Source organism: Rhincodon typus, chromosome 29 (genome assembly GCF_021869965.1).
Source record: "Rhincodon typus isolate 14 chromosome 29, sRhiTyp1.1, whole genome shotgun sequence".
Taxonomy (NCBI): Eukaryota; Metazoa; Chordata; class Chondrichthyes; order Orectolobiformes; family Rhincodontidae; genus Rhincodon; species Rhincodon typus.
In genome coordinates, this window is record NC_063360.1 from 14,006,117 (window position 1) to 14,026,882 (window position 20,766).

General features: G+C 39.0%; 1 protein-coding gene across 1 annotated transcript in view; it reads left to right on the forward strand.

Annotated features, from left to right (window-relative positions):
- The window catches only part of march2 (membrane-associated ring finger (C3HC4) 2), a 43,707-nt gene extending 32,690 nt beyond the window's left edge, over positions 1-11,017 (forward strand). Inside the window, exons 4-5 of the mRNA XM_020514917.2 lie at positions 88-297; positions 3,847-11,017. Of these exons, the coding sequence (XP_020370506.1) occupies positions 88-297; positions 3,847-3,999 (363 nt within the window). The 3' untranslated portion in view covers positions 4,000-11,017. The remainder of the gene's footprint in view (positions 1-87; positions 298-3,846) is intronic.
- The last annotated feature ends 9,749 nt before the right edge of the window (positions 11,018-20,766 follow it).

Below are 20,766 nucleotides of genomic sequence, written 5' to 3' on the forward strand. Positions count from 1 at the left end.
ATCAAGAAACAATAAGCTAATTCTGCTGTATGTTTCTTTTGAAGCACCATACTTTTATTTAGATAATGCAACTGTTCTGTCTTTCAGTGGCTCAGAGACCCAGGTCCCAGGAATGAGAAGAGGACGTTATTTTGTGACATGATTTGCTTTCTTTTCATCACACCATTAGCAGCAATCTCTGGTTGGCTTTGTTTGCGAGGAGCACAGGATCATCTACAATTCAATAGCCGCCTGGAGGCAGTTGGACTCATTGCACTCACCGTTGCACTTTTCACCATCTATGTCCTGTGGACACTGGTGAGTAAACATTAGGAATAACATGAGATTAAGCATCACTGAGTCATTCCATTGTAATTTTGTTTATTTAAACTGATTTAACCTTCTGGCAGGTTCTTCCTTCCTCATCTCTCGAGGGTAACTGTGTGTCAATGTCACAGTTTGTGAATTGATGGCAAGCAATAGTAATCAAGGTCACTAACATTCCAATTATAGATTTATTAGTTTAATAAACCTGAATTGCTAACCTAGACGCCTAAAATAATTTCCCTTATAACCTTTGCTTTCCCTTTCTTATCGCTCATATTGAAGATGGGTTTAACTGTATTCATTTGGATAAATTCCAGTACATCATATTTTAGTCATTCAAAGAGGCAAAACCTAAATATTGACAGTTAGATTACAAAAAGTCTTTGAAATACTTGGAGAATTGTGTTGTCCTTCCTTAAGTAAGCAAATATCCATAACCATGTTTCAGTCCATAAAGTTTCTGTAGCATCCACAAGTTTGATTTTATGTTTTATAAAGACTTGGCATCTTTTAAATTGATATGTAAGCCATGAACATTTGACTCTGGCTTTTGACAGAAAAAACAGAGTTCTACACTCAAACATAAAGCTCACTGGGGCTTCTGACTGATTTATTCATTTAAAAAAGTCAATGTGAGACAGGCATCAGCAACAACCAGGTAGCATTGCTACAAGTTACACCAAAAATTTAAAGAAATGAGTCTACCCTATTTTCAGTACGTTTGCTTATAAACAGACCTCTGGCTCCATACCTTCAAATGTAATGGAAGAAGTCCTTTAATGACGTTTAGGAAAGGAAATTGCCGTCCTTACCTTATCTGGCCAAATATGACTCCAGACCCACAGCAATATGGTTGACTCGAAACTGTCCTCTCGGCAATTTGTGATGGGCAAAAAATGCTGGCCTAGCCAGCAATGCCCTCATCCCATAATGAATAAAAAAAGTTACGTTTATATTTGTCCCCTTGGTTTTGTGGAGAATATTCTTTTGGAGTTGCTGCAGATTGGATTATGGGCAAGTTTTCCTCAGAATTCTCAATAATAAAAGCAGTCTTGCTAACCTAAGCTATTTACTGCAAAATGCATTGTTACATTGTTAGTGGAGGTCTTCATATCTGCAATGAGTGGCAGAGATTTCTGGTCAGATAAACTTTGTGGGCGTAAGAATAGCTTAGGCAGATATTTGGACCAATGACTAAAAAAGTATTCAAAAAGAGAGTTTCCAGATTCTTTCTGATCAAAGAGAAGGTTAGGGAGGGAATTCAGAACTTGGGGCCTTGGCCACCAATAGTATTTTCGTAGAATATTTAAAATCCGTGTTGCCCAAAATGTCAGAATTGGAAGAATGCTGACACCTCAGAGTTTTTGGGTTTAAAGAAGTTACACAGATGAGGAGAGGCAAGGCCTTGAGGGAATTGATGATGTGATGATCATTTTAAAATTGAGACGTTGCTTAATCGGGAGCCAAGTTGGTCACCAAGCACAGAGCTAATGGGTGAATGAATTTTGGTGTAAGTTAGCACGTTGATTGTAGAGTTTTGGATGACCCCAACTTTACTGAGGGTAGAGAAGGAGAGACTGGCCAGGGATACATTGGAATAATTAAGTCTGGAGGTAATAAAAGCATGGATTATGGTTTTAAGGACACGTGTGCTAAGGCAGGAATAAGGGTCGAAATAGACAATTTGAGTGTGGATATATAATCAGAAGCTCATTTCAGGATTAAGTATGACACCTAGGTTGTAAATAGGCTGATTGAGCCTGGGCCATTCCTAGGCAGAGAGATGCAATTGTTGTCTAGATTTGTGATGGGGACTAAAGACAATGGCTTTGGTGTGTGTAATATTTAGTCATAGGAAATTGTTTCTTATCTGGTAGAACATAGAACAGTACAGCACAGGAACGGGCCCTTAGGCCCACAGTGTTGTGCTGAACATGATGCCAAATTAAACTAATCCCTTCTGTCTGCTCTCCTACCACACTCTGTGTTTAAAAAAAATGCCCCTCACACCTACTTTTGAACTTTACCCCCCTCACATTAAATGCATGGCCCCTAGTTTTAGACATTTCAATTCTGGGAAGAAATTTCTGACCGTCAACCCAACTACGCATCTCATAATTTTATAGACCTCCCCTCAGCCTCCGCCCCTCAGAGAAAACAAACCAAGTTTTTCTAGCCTCTCCTTAGCTCATACCCTCTAATCCAAACAGCATCCTGGTAAACCTCTTCTGCACCCTCTGCAAATTATTAGTTGGTTGATTGTTTCAGCCTTTTAGTTTTATGTGGCAGTATTTTTACTAGAAAATTTATTCCAACAATCTAAATGATGTAATGCTGTGAGTGATAATATTCTGTCTCCAAATCCTACTCCAAGGATGGGACTTATAATATGCATGTGATTTTGTTTTCCTCATCCTTTATTCTAATGTTATTGATTACTTCCTTCATTTAAAGCAACCATTTTATCAGTATTTTGTACTGGGCAGTTACAATGCTCCAGTGAGAATTAAAGAACATAGGAACTTGTCATTTGCTGTATCACAACAGGGACGCTTTATTCCATAGTGATGCACTCTTCAAAATTTGAAACAAATTGCAACAAGCCCACGCACCTGTTTGATGACTCATCAGAATGGCTCACCTCTGAAAGGAACGCTGTCCCAACATAACTTATCCAACTATAGTACATAACAATCAATACCATTTCATATGAAAATGGTGCAAAATGAGTGTTGTTTGCTTTGCTCCTGTAGAACAGTAGGTAGCCTTAACTAGCTGCTTCCCAACAAGTGTGGCTTACAACATAAGCCGTGTGTGGAATTGCCATGCTGAAGCTGTGTGTGGAGACATGAATTGAATCACTGACCTTCCACTACATTTTCTGGAGTCGTGGCCTGCCTTCTGGAATGTAAATGTCAAATTGGTGTTGCAGACGTTTTGGGCATGTGATGTACATCATTGAAGTTTTCAAAACTTTATCTCATAACCCGAGAATGACATGTTTTGAGATAAATGTCTGTAATAAACATTTTTCCACTTAATAATACATTTCAATGGTGCAAAGTGAGATTAAAGCTGTAGAATTATTACAGGACAAAGTGCCTGTGTTGTAACTTTATTAGTACATATTCAGTATAACATGTTTCTGAGCCTAAAGTAGAAGCTTTGAAACCTGGTCAAGTTTAAATTCTCTAATCTGTTTTGATGGTTCTATAACTGGCCTCTGTGTCCCCGTGCAAAGAAAGGGAGAAAGAAATTAGCTCTCATTCATGCTTATGCTTGCTGTTCTTGACCACTGAGGACACAATTAGAACAAAGAAAATTACAGTACAGGAACAGGCACTTCGGCCCTCCAAGCCTGCACCAACATGCTGCCCAATTGTATTTATGAATGATCTCAGCCTACCAACATGCTTCCCAAGCTGACATGAAGTTGACTCCAGAATGTCATCAGATTCTTGGGAAAAGTCAGTAAGTGGGGAGAATGAAGAGGGATATTCAGTACTTGTAAAATTAACATATACTGATTTTTGCCCAAAGGTTTCATTCCGCTATCACTGCCAGCTCTACTCAGAATGGCGAAGGACCAACCAAAAGGTGCGATTGATGGCTGCAGACTATAACAGCGCTACTCCACATTCTCTCCTCTCATCAAAGCTGATAAGGAAAGATTCCAGTGAAACAATTGTGTGAATTTATTGGTAAATATCTATAGAGAAATGAAAACTCTCAAAATTCACACTTGTCCCCAAAACGTGTTAAGTAACTCCAGCCAGTGTCGGCAAAACAACAGCAACTTGTTTATCGGAATACTTGCAAGAAAGAAACTTCATTTGCAACATTCTCAGGAGCCAATAAATATGCAGCCAGCATTTAAATGCAATTCTAATGAACAGTGGGATTAAAACATCATACTTCCATTGTACAAATAGATGGTGGTTATTCTCCCATTGTAAGGTTAAAGCTTACAGAATGGTAACATGGAGTTTGAAATTTGACAATCATTTGTGCTATCCTGTACAAAATAACAGGGCAAAGAACAAAAGAATGAGATGTGTGTGTGTGTGTGTGTGATCTGAACCCTCTTTGTTATAGAGGCAGCAACTAGCCGTAAATATAAAGTTTATCCTTGGCATTGCACAGTAATCAACTATTGGATCGATCAGCACTAATTATGTAAAGACCTGGGAGACCCATCCTAATTTTATTTTTGGTGAATATTATTTTTAAATAGAGAAGTGGCAAATCAGACATCCAAGTCTAATTGGAATTCAGAAAGTTTAAATGTGACCTTACAGGTTTGTGTAGTATCCTTTTGAATTTCTATAGAAGATATGATAGGAAGTACTCTAATGACCAGTGTACGTTATCTAGCACCGGTCTTGAGTATCACTGATGTCCAACAACTTTGTCTCAAAGTGACATATAATCGCATTCTAATATTGGCGTTGTGACAATTTTTATTGGCCATTATCTCCTGACTTTAACAGATGACACTCCTAGTGTCAAATACTCTGCATGTTTTTAAAAATCATATTTTTGCAATACAGTTAACAACACTACAATCAGCTTCCTGTACTTGTGACCACAGTGCATAGTCAGAGAGCTTGTGAATGTCACTAAATGAGAACTTTGAGATGTAACTTGTAATATTTAAATAGAGGAGAATGGTATTCAAGAAAAGTTAGAGAAAACAAAAGTAGTCAAAGTGAATAAGTGGAACCATAGAAGTCATAAATCTTTGAAATCTATATCAAACTTCAACAGTAAAGGAAGTCTGGGTGAACGTTATTCAAAGCACTTATTATTTTTCACAGCAACTAATTTGACAAAATTTGGCTTGAATTAACTCTAATACAGAAAGCTTTACCCCTGTATGTGTTTTCTGAATAAGATAGGCTTGGAGAAGGTGTTTGCTTCCAATATCTGTCTTTCCCTTTTGAAGATTGACTGACTGCAGTAGATGGAAGGACTTTTTGCTTTCTAGTCTGTTAGAGTAGATTTCTGTTTCCTGCCTTTCTTTCTATGGTTACCCATAAACATTTAATAAGTGAAAAAGCAAAATAATACTGTACAGTTTGTGAAAATGTTGAAAGAGGGCTTATTTTGATAAGACCCGTTGTTCAATGTGTTTACCACCTTTTTATAGTTTTCAGAATGTTTGTTTAGTTTTTATTGCAGAGTTCTTGATGCACAATTTAAGGGTTTTGTGCAATTCCAATATGATGTAAAGTTTAAACTTTAGTTTAGGAAGACAGTAACTTTAAAAAATTTTGTTTACTTCAGTATTTCTCCTTCTGATCATTGATGTTTAAATTGAAATTGATGGTGATAGAGCAATGAACACTGTGATTCTCCAACTGAAAATTCTCATTCGTCATCACTTTATTCTTTTCTTCTTTTGAGGATAATCTATTATAGGAAACCAGCATTATGGTTAAAAAATATTGAACAATAGAAGTGTAAGCTGAGATTCAGACTAACATGTAAACATCACTGTCATGTATTCCAGTGCATGAAGCTCCATTTTCTCATTATTCATGCAAAAAATGAAAAACTGGCACATTGCATTCTCTGATGTAATTCATTATCTAAGAAAACTGAACACTATATGCATTCATGATTCTATCGACACTTGCACAAGAAAGAGCAAAACTGAAATAAAAAGAAAAAATTTCAAGCTAAAAGAAAGTACAGAGAATATTAGAAATACACTTTACTTTTGTTAGGCTTTCTGCATTCTGAATTGTTGAAGTAATGACAAAATTTCAATAAAACAAAAGGAAAATCCAGTTTGGCAAATAGTAAATTGTAACTAGTGAGTTTGCCTTCATTATACATACATTTATTTGGAAGTATTTCTGTGAGCAGCTCATTTACAATTTTGTTCTGCAGCTTTGAACTTTTTGTTTGGAAATTCTACATATTGATAACCATATGCTCCCAAGCACATCAATTTGGTGCTTAAGAAAATTGGGATAATAAACATAACACCAATGTTTTAGCTAACTGGCTATCTAAAAGGAAAATAAATATAGTGCTTTGTAAAATTTTCAGGACACTTCAAAGCACTTCACAGTCAATGGATTACTTTTTCAGTGCAGTCATTTATTAAACTTGAAAACAAATTAGCAGACAAATTTCGTTCAGTAAGATGCCTGAAAAAGCAATGCAATGAAAGAATGCTTGAACACTTTTGGTTGTAGTTGAAGGAGGGGTATTGGCGAGGAGACTAGTAGAATGGCTGCTAATCTTCAAGTAATTCTGAGAGATGATTTTTTTTGCTTATTTGAACACAGCCGTGGTTAAATGTCTCATCCAAACAACAGCACCTGACTATGTGCTGCTTAGTCAGCAATTCACCTGATGTTATAAGGTAGAATTCATGTACTCAGATCTTGACTGGGGAAGGAGGGGTGTACTTCAACCCATGAGCGTCTGACTTGGTGTGGAATGGTACCAACTGTTTTTTATAATTATGGGAATTTTGGAAAATTTTGCTTTTCCTGATCTACGCCCCTTTTAATATAATATTTTGAAACATGATTGAAATTATGGCATTTTTCAATGTTAGAAAAGTATAGTAACCAGTGTTCTTAGATTTTGTGTGAACTGTTGTGATCCTCACAGCTTTAAATTGAGGTACAATTGCTTTGATTGTTATGAAATGACCTTAATATGTGTCTGTGCAGCAGCCTTTCTTCTGGCCAGGTTCTGAAATCCCAGTAATGTAACCTATTAATGAATTTTTGAAATTTCCACTTCTGAAAAACTGCTTTGTCTTGTATTCCATTGTCTGACTGCTCAGAAAATCTTACTAAGTTTGGTGACGTACACACGTCACTATTGTTAGTACCTACAACAGATGAGTTCCTACCTGTGGATTTCAAATAGAAGGCTGTACTATATAAAGTATGTAAGTTTGTTTACATTTCCTCTGTTTGCTTCATGTGGCCGCTGACTTTGCAACCTGCCATTTCAAGCCTTAATTTTCTTAATTGAACCCCTTTTTTCCCCAAGTAACTCCAACATGCTCATTGGATAGGTTTTGTTCTATATTTTTTTTCTTGCTTTGATATGTCTATTAATTTGTGTATAAAATGGCACCTGTATATGCTGCAAATGCAAAACTTATGATTTTTTTAAACAACATGGTACAAAACAAAATGTTGGATATGTTTAACTCTTGGCACAAGCCCATTTTTTTTGATGAGTAGGTTAAATGTTGAATCTGATTGGAATATTTTGTTTTTACATTTTATGTGACATGCAACTTTCAAAATTGCATTTAGTTCCTACCCAAAATCAGTTTGTAAAATACATTTGCAACATGAATTAGTTAATCTTCATTTGATTAATAGAATTGATTAAAGGAAAGGGTTTTTTGCCTAATATTAAAGTGAAATGTAAAGGTGGATTAGCAGGCCTGATTTTTATACCTGGGTGAAAGTGAGGTTACTCAAAACCTAAGAAATGTTTTGAACGAAATTAGATGATAAGAATGACAAATGACTTGCTGATCATGGATGCTGTGCATATAGCACAAGCGTTGATGCACTGAGCATTTATTAATCCTGAAGCGGAACGGGGGAATTCAGTTCACAGTCATGTTCCTGATCACTGTCCAATATACCCTGAAGTTAGGTGCACCAGTGCAGATATCTGGTATGTGAAAAGAATGAGCTTCGTCTCTTCGTATTAAATAAGCTTTTAATAGTTTCTGACAATGCTTACTATGTTAAAACATGCCTGTTTGAATGAGGTACAGGAGGAGTGAACAGAAACTACTGGCCACATACTTCAGCAAGAGGTGGCTTATTAGGGACTGATGGGGCGAATTATATTTCCCATTTTGTAGGTATAAACACCTCAAAAACTGATCCAATATCAAATATTTCAAAAATGCAATATCCAAGAGCTAAGCAACTGGTTTGACATTGATTTATCCAATGACTATGTCAGCAGTGTGAAACAAATCATTTTGAAAAGTGCAGGAATGTAGTTGAGATCCAACCATAATTATGGCACAAAGTTTCAGCTGTTAGATTTGGACATGTTCTGATAGTTTTAATGTCTAATTATCAGCCATTGTGAGAAAGAAACAGAAAGAATAAGATAAAATATGTCACATCATTTTAAAAACCTTTTTCTATATCTTTAGCTAATGCTTTTTCTTTCTTTTTATTGATTTTTGTTTCAAAATTTAAGGCATGAATAGGTGTGCAGGTATTTGTGTCAATGTTTTTAAAAGTGAACTTTTGTCTCCAAGAAGAATTATTAGCTGAACCAGTGAACATGCAACATTGGACTGTGCACAACCATGATTTCAATCCATTGATTGTCTTAGACTAATTGAATCCAAAGAAAATTACACTGCTGCAGACTTTGACATAATTGTTAATTTTTATTGTATAAATTCAACAACTATTCTGTACTGCCCCTCTGACTAATTGGACAGAGAGGTAAGGTTAGGCAGGGTTGGGCCTTGAAGTGTTGGAGTTTTGAAGAATGAAAAGTAATCTGATTGAAACACATAAAATTCTGATGGAATTTGACAGGGTATATGCTGAAAGGATTTCGGAAAGCAGGATTTAGGAAAGACGAGAGAACAGAGTTTAAAAAGGGATCTCCTATTTAAAATGGAGCTGAGGAGGATTTTTTTTCTGAGGGACATGCATCTTTTGAACACTCTTCCCTCAAATAATGAAGGCATGATCATTGAATACTTTCGGAGATAGTAGGAACTGCAGATGCTGGAGAATCTGAGATAACAAGGTGTAGAGCTGGATGAACACAGCAGGCCAAGCAGCATCAGAGGAGCAGGAATGCTGACGTTTCGGGCCTAGACCCTTCTTCAGAAAAAAGCTCTTCACCTTGTTATCATTGAATACTTGCAAGGTTGAGGTACAGACTTTTTTAACTAAGAAGGGAGTGATTAGTCATCCAGAGAAGATTGGAATATGAAGTTTATGCCACAATCAAATCAGCTATGATCTTATTGAATAATGGAACAGTCTGGAAGGACCAAATTGCTTCCCTTGCTGTCTCAGAAGTGGCCACCTCTCAGTGGCACTGTGGAAGTTTCTACACTGCCAACTGTCTGGTTTAGATTAGCAATGTGGATTGCCCGATCACCATCTTAATTGAGTGGAGATTGGGTAGCAACTCATTAAGAAGCCTCTTCAAGGGAAACTAACACTGTGTGATATCACTGCCCACTTGTTCAGGCTCAGGACCTGCTTATGGTCCCAGCTTCAGGACTCCCCCTCTTCTAAGAAAATTGACCTGTGTATTTGGTCCTAATTTGGCGAAAGTGATTCTTTATTTCAAGTTCATGCTGTTATTTCTGGATATTGATTTATTTTGGATATTGCTCTTTGTGTAATATATAAAACTGTGATTTCTAAAAAAAAAATGCAAGGTTACTGGGCCATATTGAACAGAAATTTCCAGTTTAATCCTCTTTGTTTTTCTGAGCACAACAGTAGTGGCACTCAATGCTCCACGAATTAGAGAGCGAGGAATCACCAGGATTTTTTAATACCTTAGTGCTATCCCTATTGGACAATTATTGAGCAAAAACAGGGCCTGGCTTGACATTGATACAATGTAGTCTCTTGAGCCTCTTCTTCCAAATATAGAGTGGCAAATTAAATAAGGTAGTAGAAGAGCTTTATCCCATCAAGGAATTGATATCATTGTGAAGGGAAGAAAAATTGAGGATAATTTTTTCATACTTTAATATCCCTAATGCGGTTTGTTTATTTTTGCACAAATAGTAAGTCCAAATCTAGATTCTGTCATCCGTAATGTTGTTTGAATGTTAGGTATTATTAACCCAATCAAAACAATGCACTGGTTTGTATGTGTACTCAATTTTCAGCCTGAGTATTGATCATGGAAAATTTTCATCTTTTGAAATTCTGAAATTCTTTCCTTTGCATGGGCAGATAACAAAATGGTGCTCATCACCTTCTAGAATGGTAAAAACAATTCTGAGATTCGTGATTTAGGTGGAGTTATTTTAAGTTCCATTACATGAGGAAAGATAGTGTGGCAATAGGAGGATATGATTTCTGTAAATCCTCCCTAAACCTGTAGTGTTTGAAGATAACACTCTAAAATAACTTGAACAGAATGCCGCTCACTTTTGTATATAAGTATCGATTGAAGCTGAAGCTTTGCCCTTGCTGAGAAAATTCCAGTAGAGCGTAAAAAATGTTCAGTATTTGTTTCAGACTCTTTGAAGGTGTCTTGGAAAAGTCCAAAAAACATACTTTAAGAAGCGTCTTACTTATGCGGTTGGATATTTTAAGTGTTTTTTTTTTCCATTTTATTTCATGATGGATGTTTGGTTTCAAGGGTGTTTTTGCAAAGATTGAATTGACCTCTTCTCTGAAAGGATTTTGCATGGAAACAAAGTGAGGTCTTGGACACCTCAAGGTGTATAGTAAGTTCTTGTGGTTCTGTCCCAGCAGTAGTAAATTGTTATATACATTGTTAATGTCATTACTCTTGGAATGTATTATGTTTTAACTATCTGGTTTGTAGTTGCTATAAATTGTGTACATATTTACAATCATTATATTCTGGCTATTACCATTATTATAATGCCTTTAGGTAATTGTCTTCATTCCATTTTGTAAATATGATACATGTATTCATAATTCAATTTAATATCTTGAATAAACTATATCCAAAGCCACATCTACTTGATGGCCTTTTATGCTATAATTTTCTTTTTACACAATAAGCTGTTTGCTATGGAAGAATAAATTTTACTTCAGTTTTACCTTGATTAAATAAATTAATCTGTGCCACTTTATCATTTTTGTGAATATTTCTATTTTATGAAACTGTGTATTAGAGTTTAATTTTTAGATCTGTATCAAATATAAAACTGGGCCTATAGACAAGGCAGATTCAAGTTTGATCCTAACGGAACCACAGTTGAAGCGCAGGCTACCTCAATGAGATGAGTTGGGCAAGACCTGCTCCTGATTGTTTCTTGACTCCAACTGGAAATTGCACAAGTGTCTGGCATTTGGTGAGGGCAGGATCAGTTTTGGCACTGACTGTACCATATCCTTGGCTCTCTATTTCCTGGCACATATCAAAATTTTCCCATTTTGGTAGAGTAGTTGGTGGTACCATCTGCCAAGACCAGTTCAATGTTTGTTGGCGTTGGGGGCATATCCACCAAATCGTCTCTTTGTATTGCTAAGATAGCACTATGGGGGTTATAACCATTGAACCATATCTCATGTCAATGCCTGCAGATTGAGTTTAAAGAAAGAGAAACTCTGCTGAATATAGTTATTGTTTAATAATTTGTAACTTTTATACATTTTTTGCCTTTGCAAATCAACCAAGCACGATACAATAAGATTTTTTTTCTAACTAATTTGTTTATTGGGACATGAGTGTCATGGGCAAGACCAGCATTTATTACACATCACTGGTTGCACTTAGGAGGGTAGTGATAAGCTGCCTTCGTTTAGTGCTGCAGCCAGTGTACGTAGGTAGTCCAGTAGTGCCGGTGGATGGGGAGTTTTATTTAGATGAAGCAAAGGTGATGGAATAATTATATGTGTCCACATTAGGATCATCTGTGACTTGGAAAGGAACTTAGAGATTTATGTTCATGTGTGCCTACTTTCAATGTTCTTATCAGTTGAAGTTGAAGGTTTGAAAAGTGCTGCCAGACAAGCGTTGGTGAACTACTGCAGCTTGTAGGTGATACATAATACTCTGGTGGTGGTGGAAGTGAATGTTTAAGGTAATGCAAGGGATGCAGATCATGTGGGCTGTTTTGTCCTGGATAATGTTAAGCTTCTTGAACGTTGAAAATGTACTTAGCCAGGCAAGTGGAGAGTATTCCATCACACTCCTGGTTTGTGCTTTTCAGTGGGCAGGGTTTAGCGGTTAAAGAGGTGAGATTCTCACTGCAATGTTTCCAGCTCTTGCAGTCACAATTTTTATATGATCAAGTTAAGTTTCTGGTCAGTCATGATCCTAGCACGGTGATATCAAGAAATTCAAAATGATCATGCCATTGAACTTCAAGTGAATTGGTCAGACAGTTGTTGGAGACAGGTGAGTTAGTTAGTTTATTGCTGAGATTAATCTGAAAAGTTGAATGGAACAACCTACTCTTGATCTTGAAATTGAGAGAAGGACATTGATGTAGCTGGATCTAGTTGGGCTCTGAGGAACTTTAGCCATAGCATGGGCCTGACGTGATTGGTTTTCCTCAATTATGTCAATTTTGTTGGTTTAGGTATGACACAGCTAGTGAATTTTCCATGATTCTGATTCATTTAATTTCACTAGGGTTCACTGATGCCCTATCATATGAAATGCTGCTTTTATGCCACAGTAACTATCAATTCAGCTCCAGAATTGAGCTCCTTTGTCCATATTTGGGCTAAAGTTGTATTGGGGCCTACAGCCAAGTACTTTGGCAAAACCCAAAATTAAGCTTAGTGAGCAGGTTATTGATGAGTAGGTGAACTATAACAGCACTGCTAACAATATATTCCATCACTTTCTGAAGTTGTAAGTAGAAAGATGGTAGTTGGGTAGAGTGGAGAGGATGTATGTGGGAATTTTCCATTTTGGCCAGGAAGGTGCCAGGTGTAGGATTAGTAAAATAGCTTGTTTAGAAATGTAGCTCATTCTAAAGTACAAGCCTCCACTACAGCTGGACATTGGCAATAGGATAGACAGCCTTTGCCTTATCTTGTGCACTCAGCCATTTCTAGATATTATGTGGGATGAATCAAATTGGTTTGATAACTGACCCATGATCGTGCGAACCTGAGGACCAAAATGATTCATTTGAATTTGCACTTCTGGCTGAAGATAATTAGGCATAGGTTCTACACTCTCAAGAAAGATCACAAGAATTTACCGAGATATATTCATTTAGTTTTACCTTCAGCTTCTGCTGCAAGTGACTTTACTCTCAACCTCCAAATCAACTGAGAATATTCTCCCTCCATATTAATTTGTTTCCTTATCTTGCTGTTTTACCTGAGCTTGCTACTTTCATTGTGTCAAGCGTAGATAAGCCCATCTTTGATAAATTTCTTGCGTCCTACGTCACCCCATGCCCTTTAGCCCACTTCATTAGAAAAAGTTAAGACCTCATAGGACCTAACTTTTATCACAAAGATTGAGATTATCCATTCAGTTATTTCTGTTGTTTCCCTTCTTCCTAGTGCACTTGGGAAAAACGTCCTTTAACAATTGGGGATCCCTTGTTGTAGTGTTTCCTCTCTTCTGCAACTGTTGTCCTCCATTCAAATCCAGTGTCATCATCTCTCTCTTTAAAAATATACGTTTGGTCCTTCTGTCCTTTAAACTATCACTCCATCTTTGGTCTTCCTTTCCTCTTCTAAGTGTTGTTGTTATTAAACCTGTGTCCATGCTTCCCCCAATTCCAGGTATAAAGGCCCCGAATAAAGTTTTTGCTGCTCATTGAAATAACCCTTTTCAAATCTCACAACATGCTCTCCAACTATATTACGACCGTTACAAACAATCCCTTCCCATATCAAGTAGTAACCAGAGGATCCATGGCCTCTCTTCTCACTCCAACTCCGAAAAAAGATTTGGTCCTTCAAACATGAACTGCTTTCAAGGTGATTGTAGCTAATCTACCTCAACTCTACCTTTTCCATACTGACATGGATAGGAAATTGTTTAAATGGCAGGAAACAGAGGTCAAGTACTCAAATTGGCAGGATGTGACTATTAGTATCCCACAGGGATCTGTGTTGGGGCCTCAGTTATTCAGAACATTCGTTAATGACTTGGATACTGGCATAAAAAGTCAAATATCCAAATTTGCTGATGACACTAAATTGGGCAGCATTGTAGACAATGTTGACGACTGCATAAACTTACAAACGGATATTGATAGATTAGGTGAATGGGCAAGGTTGTGGCAGATGCATATTAAGATAAGCAATTGTGAGGTTATCCATTTTGGACCGAAAAATGATAGGATAGGGTAATTTTAAAAAGGCACAAAGTTGGATACAGTGGATGTCCAACAGGATTTGGGTTCAGTGCATAACTCTTTAAAATGTCACAAACAAATGCAGAAAATAGTCAAGAAGGCAAATGGAATGCTGGACTTCATACATAAAGGGCTGGAGTATACAGATACAGACATTTATGCTGCAGTTATATAAACCCTAGTTAGACTCCATTTAAGAGTACTGTGAGCAGATCTGGGCAACACCTTAGAAGTTGTTTTGGCACAGCAGGGATGCAGGTTTACAAGGATGATACCTGAATTTTAGGAGTTATGAGGAAGAGTTAGACAAATTTGAGTTTTATTCTGTAGAATTTAGAAGGTTATGGAGTGATCTAATTGAGGTTTTCTGGATATTAAGAGGAAAAGACAGGGTCGATAAAACTATTTCTACTGCATGAAGATTCTAGAACAAGGGGCCATAGTCTAAGAATTAGGGCCAGGCCTTTCAGGAGAGATGTGAGAAAGCACTTCTACACACAGAGAAGTGGAGGTTTGGAACTGTCTTCCTCAAACAGAAGTTGATACTAATTCAGTTGTTAAATTTAAATAAGAAACAAATTTTTATTAAGCAAGAGTATTAAGAGATATCGGCCCAAAGCAGGCATATGGAGTTAGGTCACAGATCAGCCATGATCTTATGGAATGGCAGAGCAGGTTTGAGGGACTGAATGGCCTACTGTTGTTCCCATGTCCCTATCTCCATATATCTTAATTCCCTTAGTCCCAAAATACTACCAATCACTGTCTTAGATATACTCAATGTTTGAATACACACAGCCTTCAGTGGTTGAAAATATGAGATTCACAATCCTGTGATTGAAGAAAGTTTTCCTCATCTCAGTTTTACATGGTCAACCCCTTATTCTGAGACTGTGACACATAGTTTTAAAGTTCCCAAATAGGGCAACACCTTGCCAGCATCTATTCTGATAAGCCCCTTAATAATTTAAACACCTCACTAAGATCATTCTTCTCTATACTAGGGTATATAAGCATTAATCCATCAGTCTAGTGAATCTTTTACGCTCCTTCCAAGGCAAATATATTCTTTCCCAAGTAAGGAGAGATCCAAATGCTACAGAGGATGCCAGATATGGTCTTGCCAAGCCAGGAAAACTTCTTCACTCTAGATCTTTATTACTCAAGGATTGGAATATATCATTTTCTTTCTAAATTGCTTCCTGTAACTACATGCTAACTTGCATATACAGACATCTAGGGGTTACTATTTAACAGCAAGCTGCAGTTCAGCACTGTTACAGTAATGATTTTATTTTATGAAACTCCTTGAGACTTGAGTGAATTTGCCTTTGAATCAAAAGAGGAAAGTAGGAGACCTGGAGTCTGACATTCAGTTTTGTGTTTTGTAACTAATTGAGTGAAAGGGTGAAAATTAAGCAACTGAAATGATATTTTGTAACAGAAATGCAACTGGACGTCAAATATTTTTCCTATTGAGAGTTTGCGTTTCTTCATTATTGCCTACTACCCACACAGGTGCAGATGTGTTATCTATCATTACGCAAAGAAAATAAATTCCTTTCCCCCATATTTCTGACTTGGTTAGACTGTTACAATATTGAAATTATTTAAACAGACATTTTTAAATGAAACAAAACAGGAAATACTTGTGAGCATGAGAAGAAACCAGATTACTCAACAAAATGTTTCTCAATGGGCCGCTTTTATCGTGGCAAACCAGTTAATGGCAAGAGCCCAAGCTATTTGATGGAAGTGCAGAATGTAGCTGAACTGTGTGGTGATTCCAAAGACAGAGAATTAACTGGCACTTACTATCCACAACCAGATCTTGAGAATGGATAATCAATTGACTGTGCTTAAATCTTTAACCATCTCTTCCCGCAGAATGAATAGCCAGGAGGAGACGGAAGGATATGAGGAAAATTGTGGATATGATAAAGAAGTGGCATGGTCACATGGTGTTTTACTAAAGTTATAGACTTTAATTTACAGTGTTTAGCTAGTTCATTTGAATCTATTAACCATATAATTAAATCTTATTCTTTGAATCTAAAATGACACTACATGCCTGCTATATTTAAGAGAGACAGATAAACCTGACAAAGAGAATAGAAAGCTACACTGATGTGCATTCTGTGTTTCTACACGCTGAATAAACAGTTGTGACATCATTCAGTCATGTCATGCAGCTACTTCTATAAAGCCTTAGTAGCCGACACCATTTGTATTTCAAGTTTAATTTCACTCAGTCACTCAGCAGAGAGGTAATTTGTTAGATGCTGAGAAGGGGCTTGAAGATTAGAGACATATTTACACCCCACCTTGAAGCTTGTTTGTGAGGTAGAAGGAGGAATTTTCCATTTGTTAGGGATTAGCAGGTGGTAGGAGAAGTGCAAGATAGAATAATCCGATGTGGACCACCAATGGAGTGAGTGGTTTTGAGGGCTTGAAGAGCTGACATTTTGTTCTCATCCTTCTATGCATAAACTAAAAGTTCATTAGACACAGTCACTTTATGTGAGATACCTGCATTCTGCACTCACTGCTGCAGTAATGCATTACTCAGACAATTACTAAGGGCTGAATCTGACCTTTCTTTGGCTGAGTGAGTTGCGCTATGCTTTTTTTTTGGAGAGATTTCGCTATGAGGCCTAGTGAGTTTCCTTACTGTATCTTATCAAACTTGCTACATTAAGTACCTACCCCAACCATGTGGCGTCTCCCATATCCAACTCTGGCCCCCTTTTATCGCATGACATTCTCAGAATAACTTGCCACTCAACAGACATACAAGGCTGTTGTGCACCCAGGCTTGGCAGTCCAGCAATGTCCCTCACTGGTAATATCATGGCACAGCAACCACACTGCCCACAGCACATAGCTTACTCTCTGCCACATATACAACACTCATCCTCTCACACTAGTCATTGTATAGCCGTCCCACCACACGTTTTGCCTGTCTGTAGCAATGTCCCATCTGAACGCCCTCTAACTTAGCGCTACCCAGACCCCAATGGCCACTGTAGCTCATCATTGACCAGTAGGGGAACATCACATACAGGCAAGCATTTGGACAATTACAAACATGAGCTTTTACTTACAGACAGCACAAGTGAACACAAACAAACTGATAAAGACTGAAGTTTGCCCTCACAATGCAAACCAGATTTTGGCATCATGACCAATGACTATTTTACAATCCGTGCTGCGCCACCCAGCTCTTATCTACTGGAAGCTGATGTCAATGTGATTCTGTCTGGCTTGTAGTGCCCGATGAGCTCGGTCATGTTCAACAACATCTCCTCGATGTCTTTGTCCTCCTTCTCAGAGGATTGCTATAGTTCCTCAGAATCCAGCATATTGCCACAATGCCTGCGCCAATTATACAAACCACAGCTTGTCAGGATGATTTGGCACAGGCTGTCTGGACTACACTGGAGGACCCACCAGACTGGTCCTCATCTTCAATGGCCCTATACTCTGCTTCACAGCAGCCCTGGTTGAAGTATGGGCCCATTAAATCTGCACTCCCTGTCGGTGGGGTTGTGCAATGGCGTGATGAGCTATGTTCACAGTGAATAGCTCTTGTCCACAAGTAAGCAGCCTATAGGGCACCTGAACCTTCAAACACACCAAGCACACAAAGTGGTCCAGGATAGAGGAATCATGCAGCTGCCAGGGAGTGGGCACACACCTCCAGCATGTGCTAACAGTAAAACAGATCTCCTGAACATTTAATGGAATAGAATCCCTTCCTGTTGATGAATTCTGTAGCATGAGCTGAAAGTCTTCTCGGTTCCAGATGGGTAGTCGATGGCACCCTGCACCTAGGGATCGTACTGCCCAGGCTGCAATATGGACAGGTGGCAAGGGTCACTGCCCCGATGCTTTGTTGAAAAGCCACTGAAATCCTGCACAGGTCACCATTGCTCCCCGGAGGCAGCCAGGAGTGTAGGAGCTCAGAGTGGCTGTCACTTTCACAGCCGAGAGAAGACAGCTTCTTGCAACCAGCACAGTTCTGTCACAGTCTCCCAGGGCATACAGAGCCTGCACTGACACTGTACCTTGCTCATTCACAGGAAATGAGGCAGGTCTAAAAAAACTCAGGGTCTCCTGTGCACCACACGTGTCCTGAAGCAGCAGCTTCTCCCTGAGCTAGGTGCACCTTGTCCTCCAAAACAAGCTGCTTCTCCTCCTTTGCTTTCTTAGGAAGGCAACCACAGCGCTCAACAACCCACCAGTGGCTGGTTGCAGGACTTATGTTGGGAACAGGAGTGAAAGAAGTTCTTAGATCTCCCAAAGCTCTTTGATGGTATACTCTGGAGATAAGGGTTTAGCAAACTCGTCCATACAGGGAGATAAACTGTACCTTGATAACAAGGGACAGGTCTCCAACATCTGTTCACGTTTAGGCTCAGAGTGTGTAGTAACTCGGTGAACAGGTGGCACTAGCTGACTGACCAGCACGTTGGCATCAAAAAGGGAGTGTCTGCTATGCTCCAACACACTTCCTACTCCACCCACATCAAATGTTCAACTTCTCCCTGCATTCAGTGAGCTAAATTCATGACACTGATGTGACAGAGGAAGAATTGATGCATGTCTCCCATCCTTGAAAGTTGCACGAATAATGACTCCCCTCCTGTCAACATTGGCCTCTTCTAACGTCATTGCTCGTGAATTCAAAATCGTTGAGATGCCCCAGTTCAATCTGCAAGCACAAAGATCATTTTGCAAATTGCCTTTGACCAGCCTCAGACCCCTAAACACCTTCATTCTGGGCATATAGCAAATGGACCGTGAAATGGTTGCAAATCAAACATAACTGGGTTTGCAAATGGCTGCTTCATATATTATTTGCATCAATGTCCGACCATCCAACAAACATGGATCCTGTGCTTTCGCCTGTCAAAGTGACACTGACTCCAGCTGCCCTGGGTATTGTCTCAGCCCGCAGTAGCACTTCACACTTAAAGAACAGCGAGGGATGGCAAGGAATGCAGAATGCAGTGCACACCAGCAACATTGGCCCGTACCTAGTGGGGTGGGGTGGGGTGGGATGGGGCTGGTAGGGGGGGCGCAAGTACCCCCAAAAGTCTTCATGTCCCCCTTTACCTCCCGCTAATACCTCATTTCCATCCAGCCTCTCCCTTCTGGAGACTCATCACATTGAAATTCACTAACATCTGTCTCCCTGCCCCCTTAACTCCGGTGTTTCACCTTAATATTGCCCATCCTGCCCACGCTCCCTTGTGGAGGCTATGGTGGTGGTCAATGTCACTAACCCATCCCCCTCCAATAGCTTACCAAATCCTCAGTGCTGTTCCCCACACATCCCTGGCCATTTCACCTTAATATTCCCCCCATCATCATCCTTGACCCCATCTCTGCAAAGGCCTCTATGCCAGAACCACCCCACCCTTCAATCTTTGCTGCCTTACCTCCCCCATCTCGTTGGCGGTGAACACCCGATGCTCCTTCAGGACAACTTTCCACCCTTGGGAATGAGCTAGGAAGCAGACAGATCTTGGTGAGTTTGTCCACAGATCCCCGAAGGCAGCAGGACACGCTGATGGGGTAGAAAGACACTTGCCTTTAACAGTTGTGGCATAGATTATAAGAATAGGGAGGTTATGTTGGAGCTGGAGTACCGTGTGCAGTTCTGATTAGTGTGCTACAGGAGAATGTGATTGCAATGGAGGGGATGCATTGGAGAGTAAATAGGATGTTGTCTGGGATGGAGCAGTTTTGCGATGAAGAGAGGCTGGATCGGCTCAGGTTGTTTTCTTTAGAGCAGAGAAGGCTGAGAGGGACAGACCTGACTGAGGTGTGTCAGATTGAGAAAAGCATGGATAGGGTGGATAAGAAGCAACTGCTCCCCTTAGTTGAAGAGTCAATAACAAGGGGATATAATTTCAAGGTAAACGGCAGGAGGTTTACAAGGGATTTGAGGAAACCATTCGTCAGCCAGAGGGTGGTGGGAATCTGAAATGCACTTCCTGCAAGGCCACTAAAGGCAGAAAACCTCACAACCTTTTTAAAAAAAAAGTAAATAGATGAGCACTTGAAATATCATAATATTCAAGGCTACGGGCCAAGTGCTGGAAAACGGGATATATTGGCAGGTCAGCACAGACTCGCTGGGCTGAAGCATCTCTCTTGTTCTATATAGCTATAATGGATGCACCCCCAGGACATCTTGCCCCAAGATCTGTGATAGACTTCAATGAGCAACCTTCAGCATCTTTGACCTGACGCTGTTATTCCTTCAATATCCTCATTAGACAGTCTTCTTCAAAAAAGGTATTTACAACTTCTCCTAGCCTCATCCTGCTTGATGCACATCACCCTGAATATCACTCCCTGGGGAGCCTTGGAAATTTATAAGTTGTTATATGAATAGGACACATAGATGGGCACAAGATTTGATC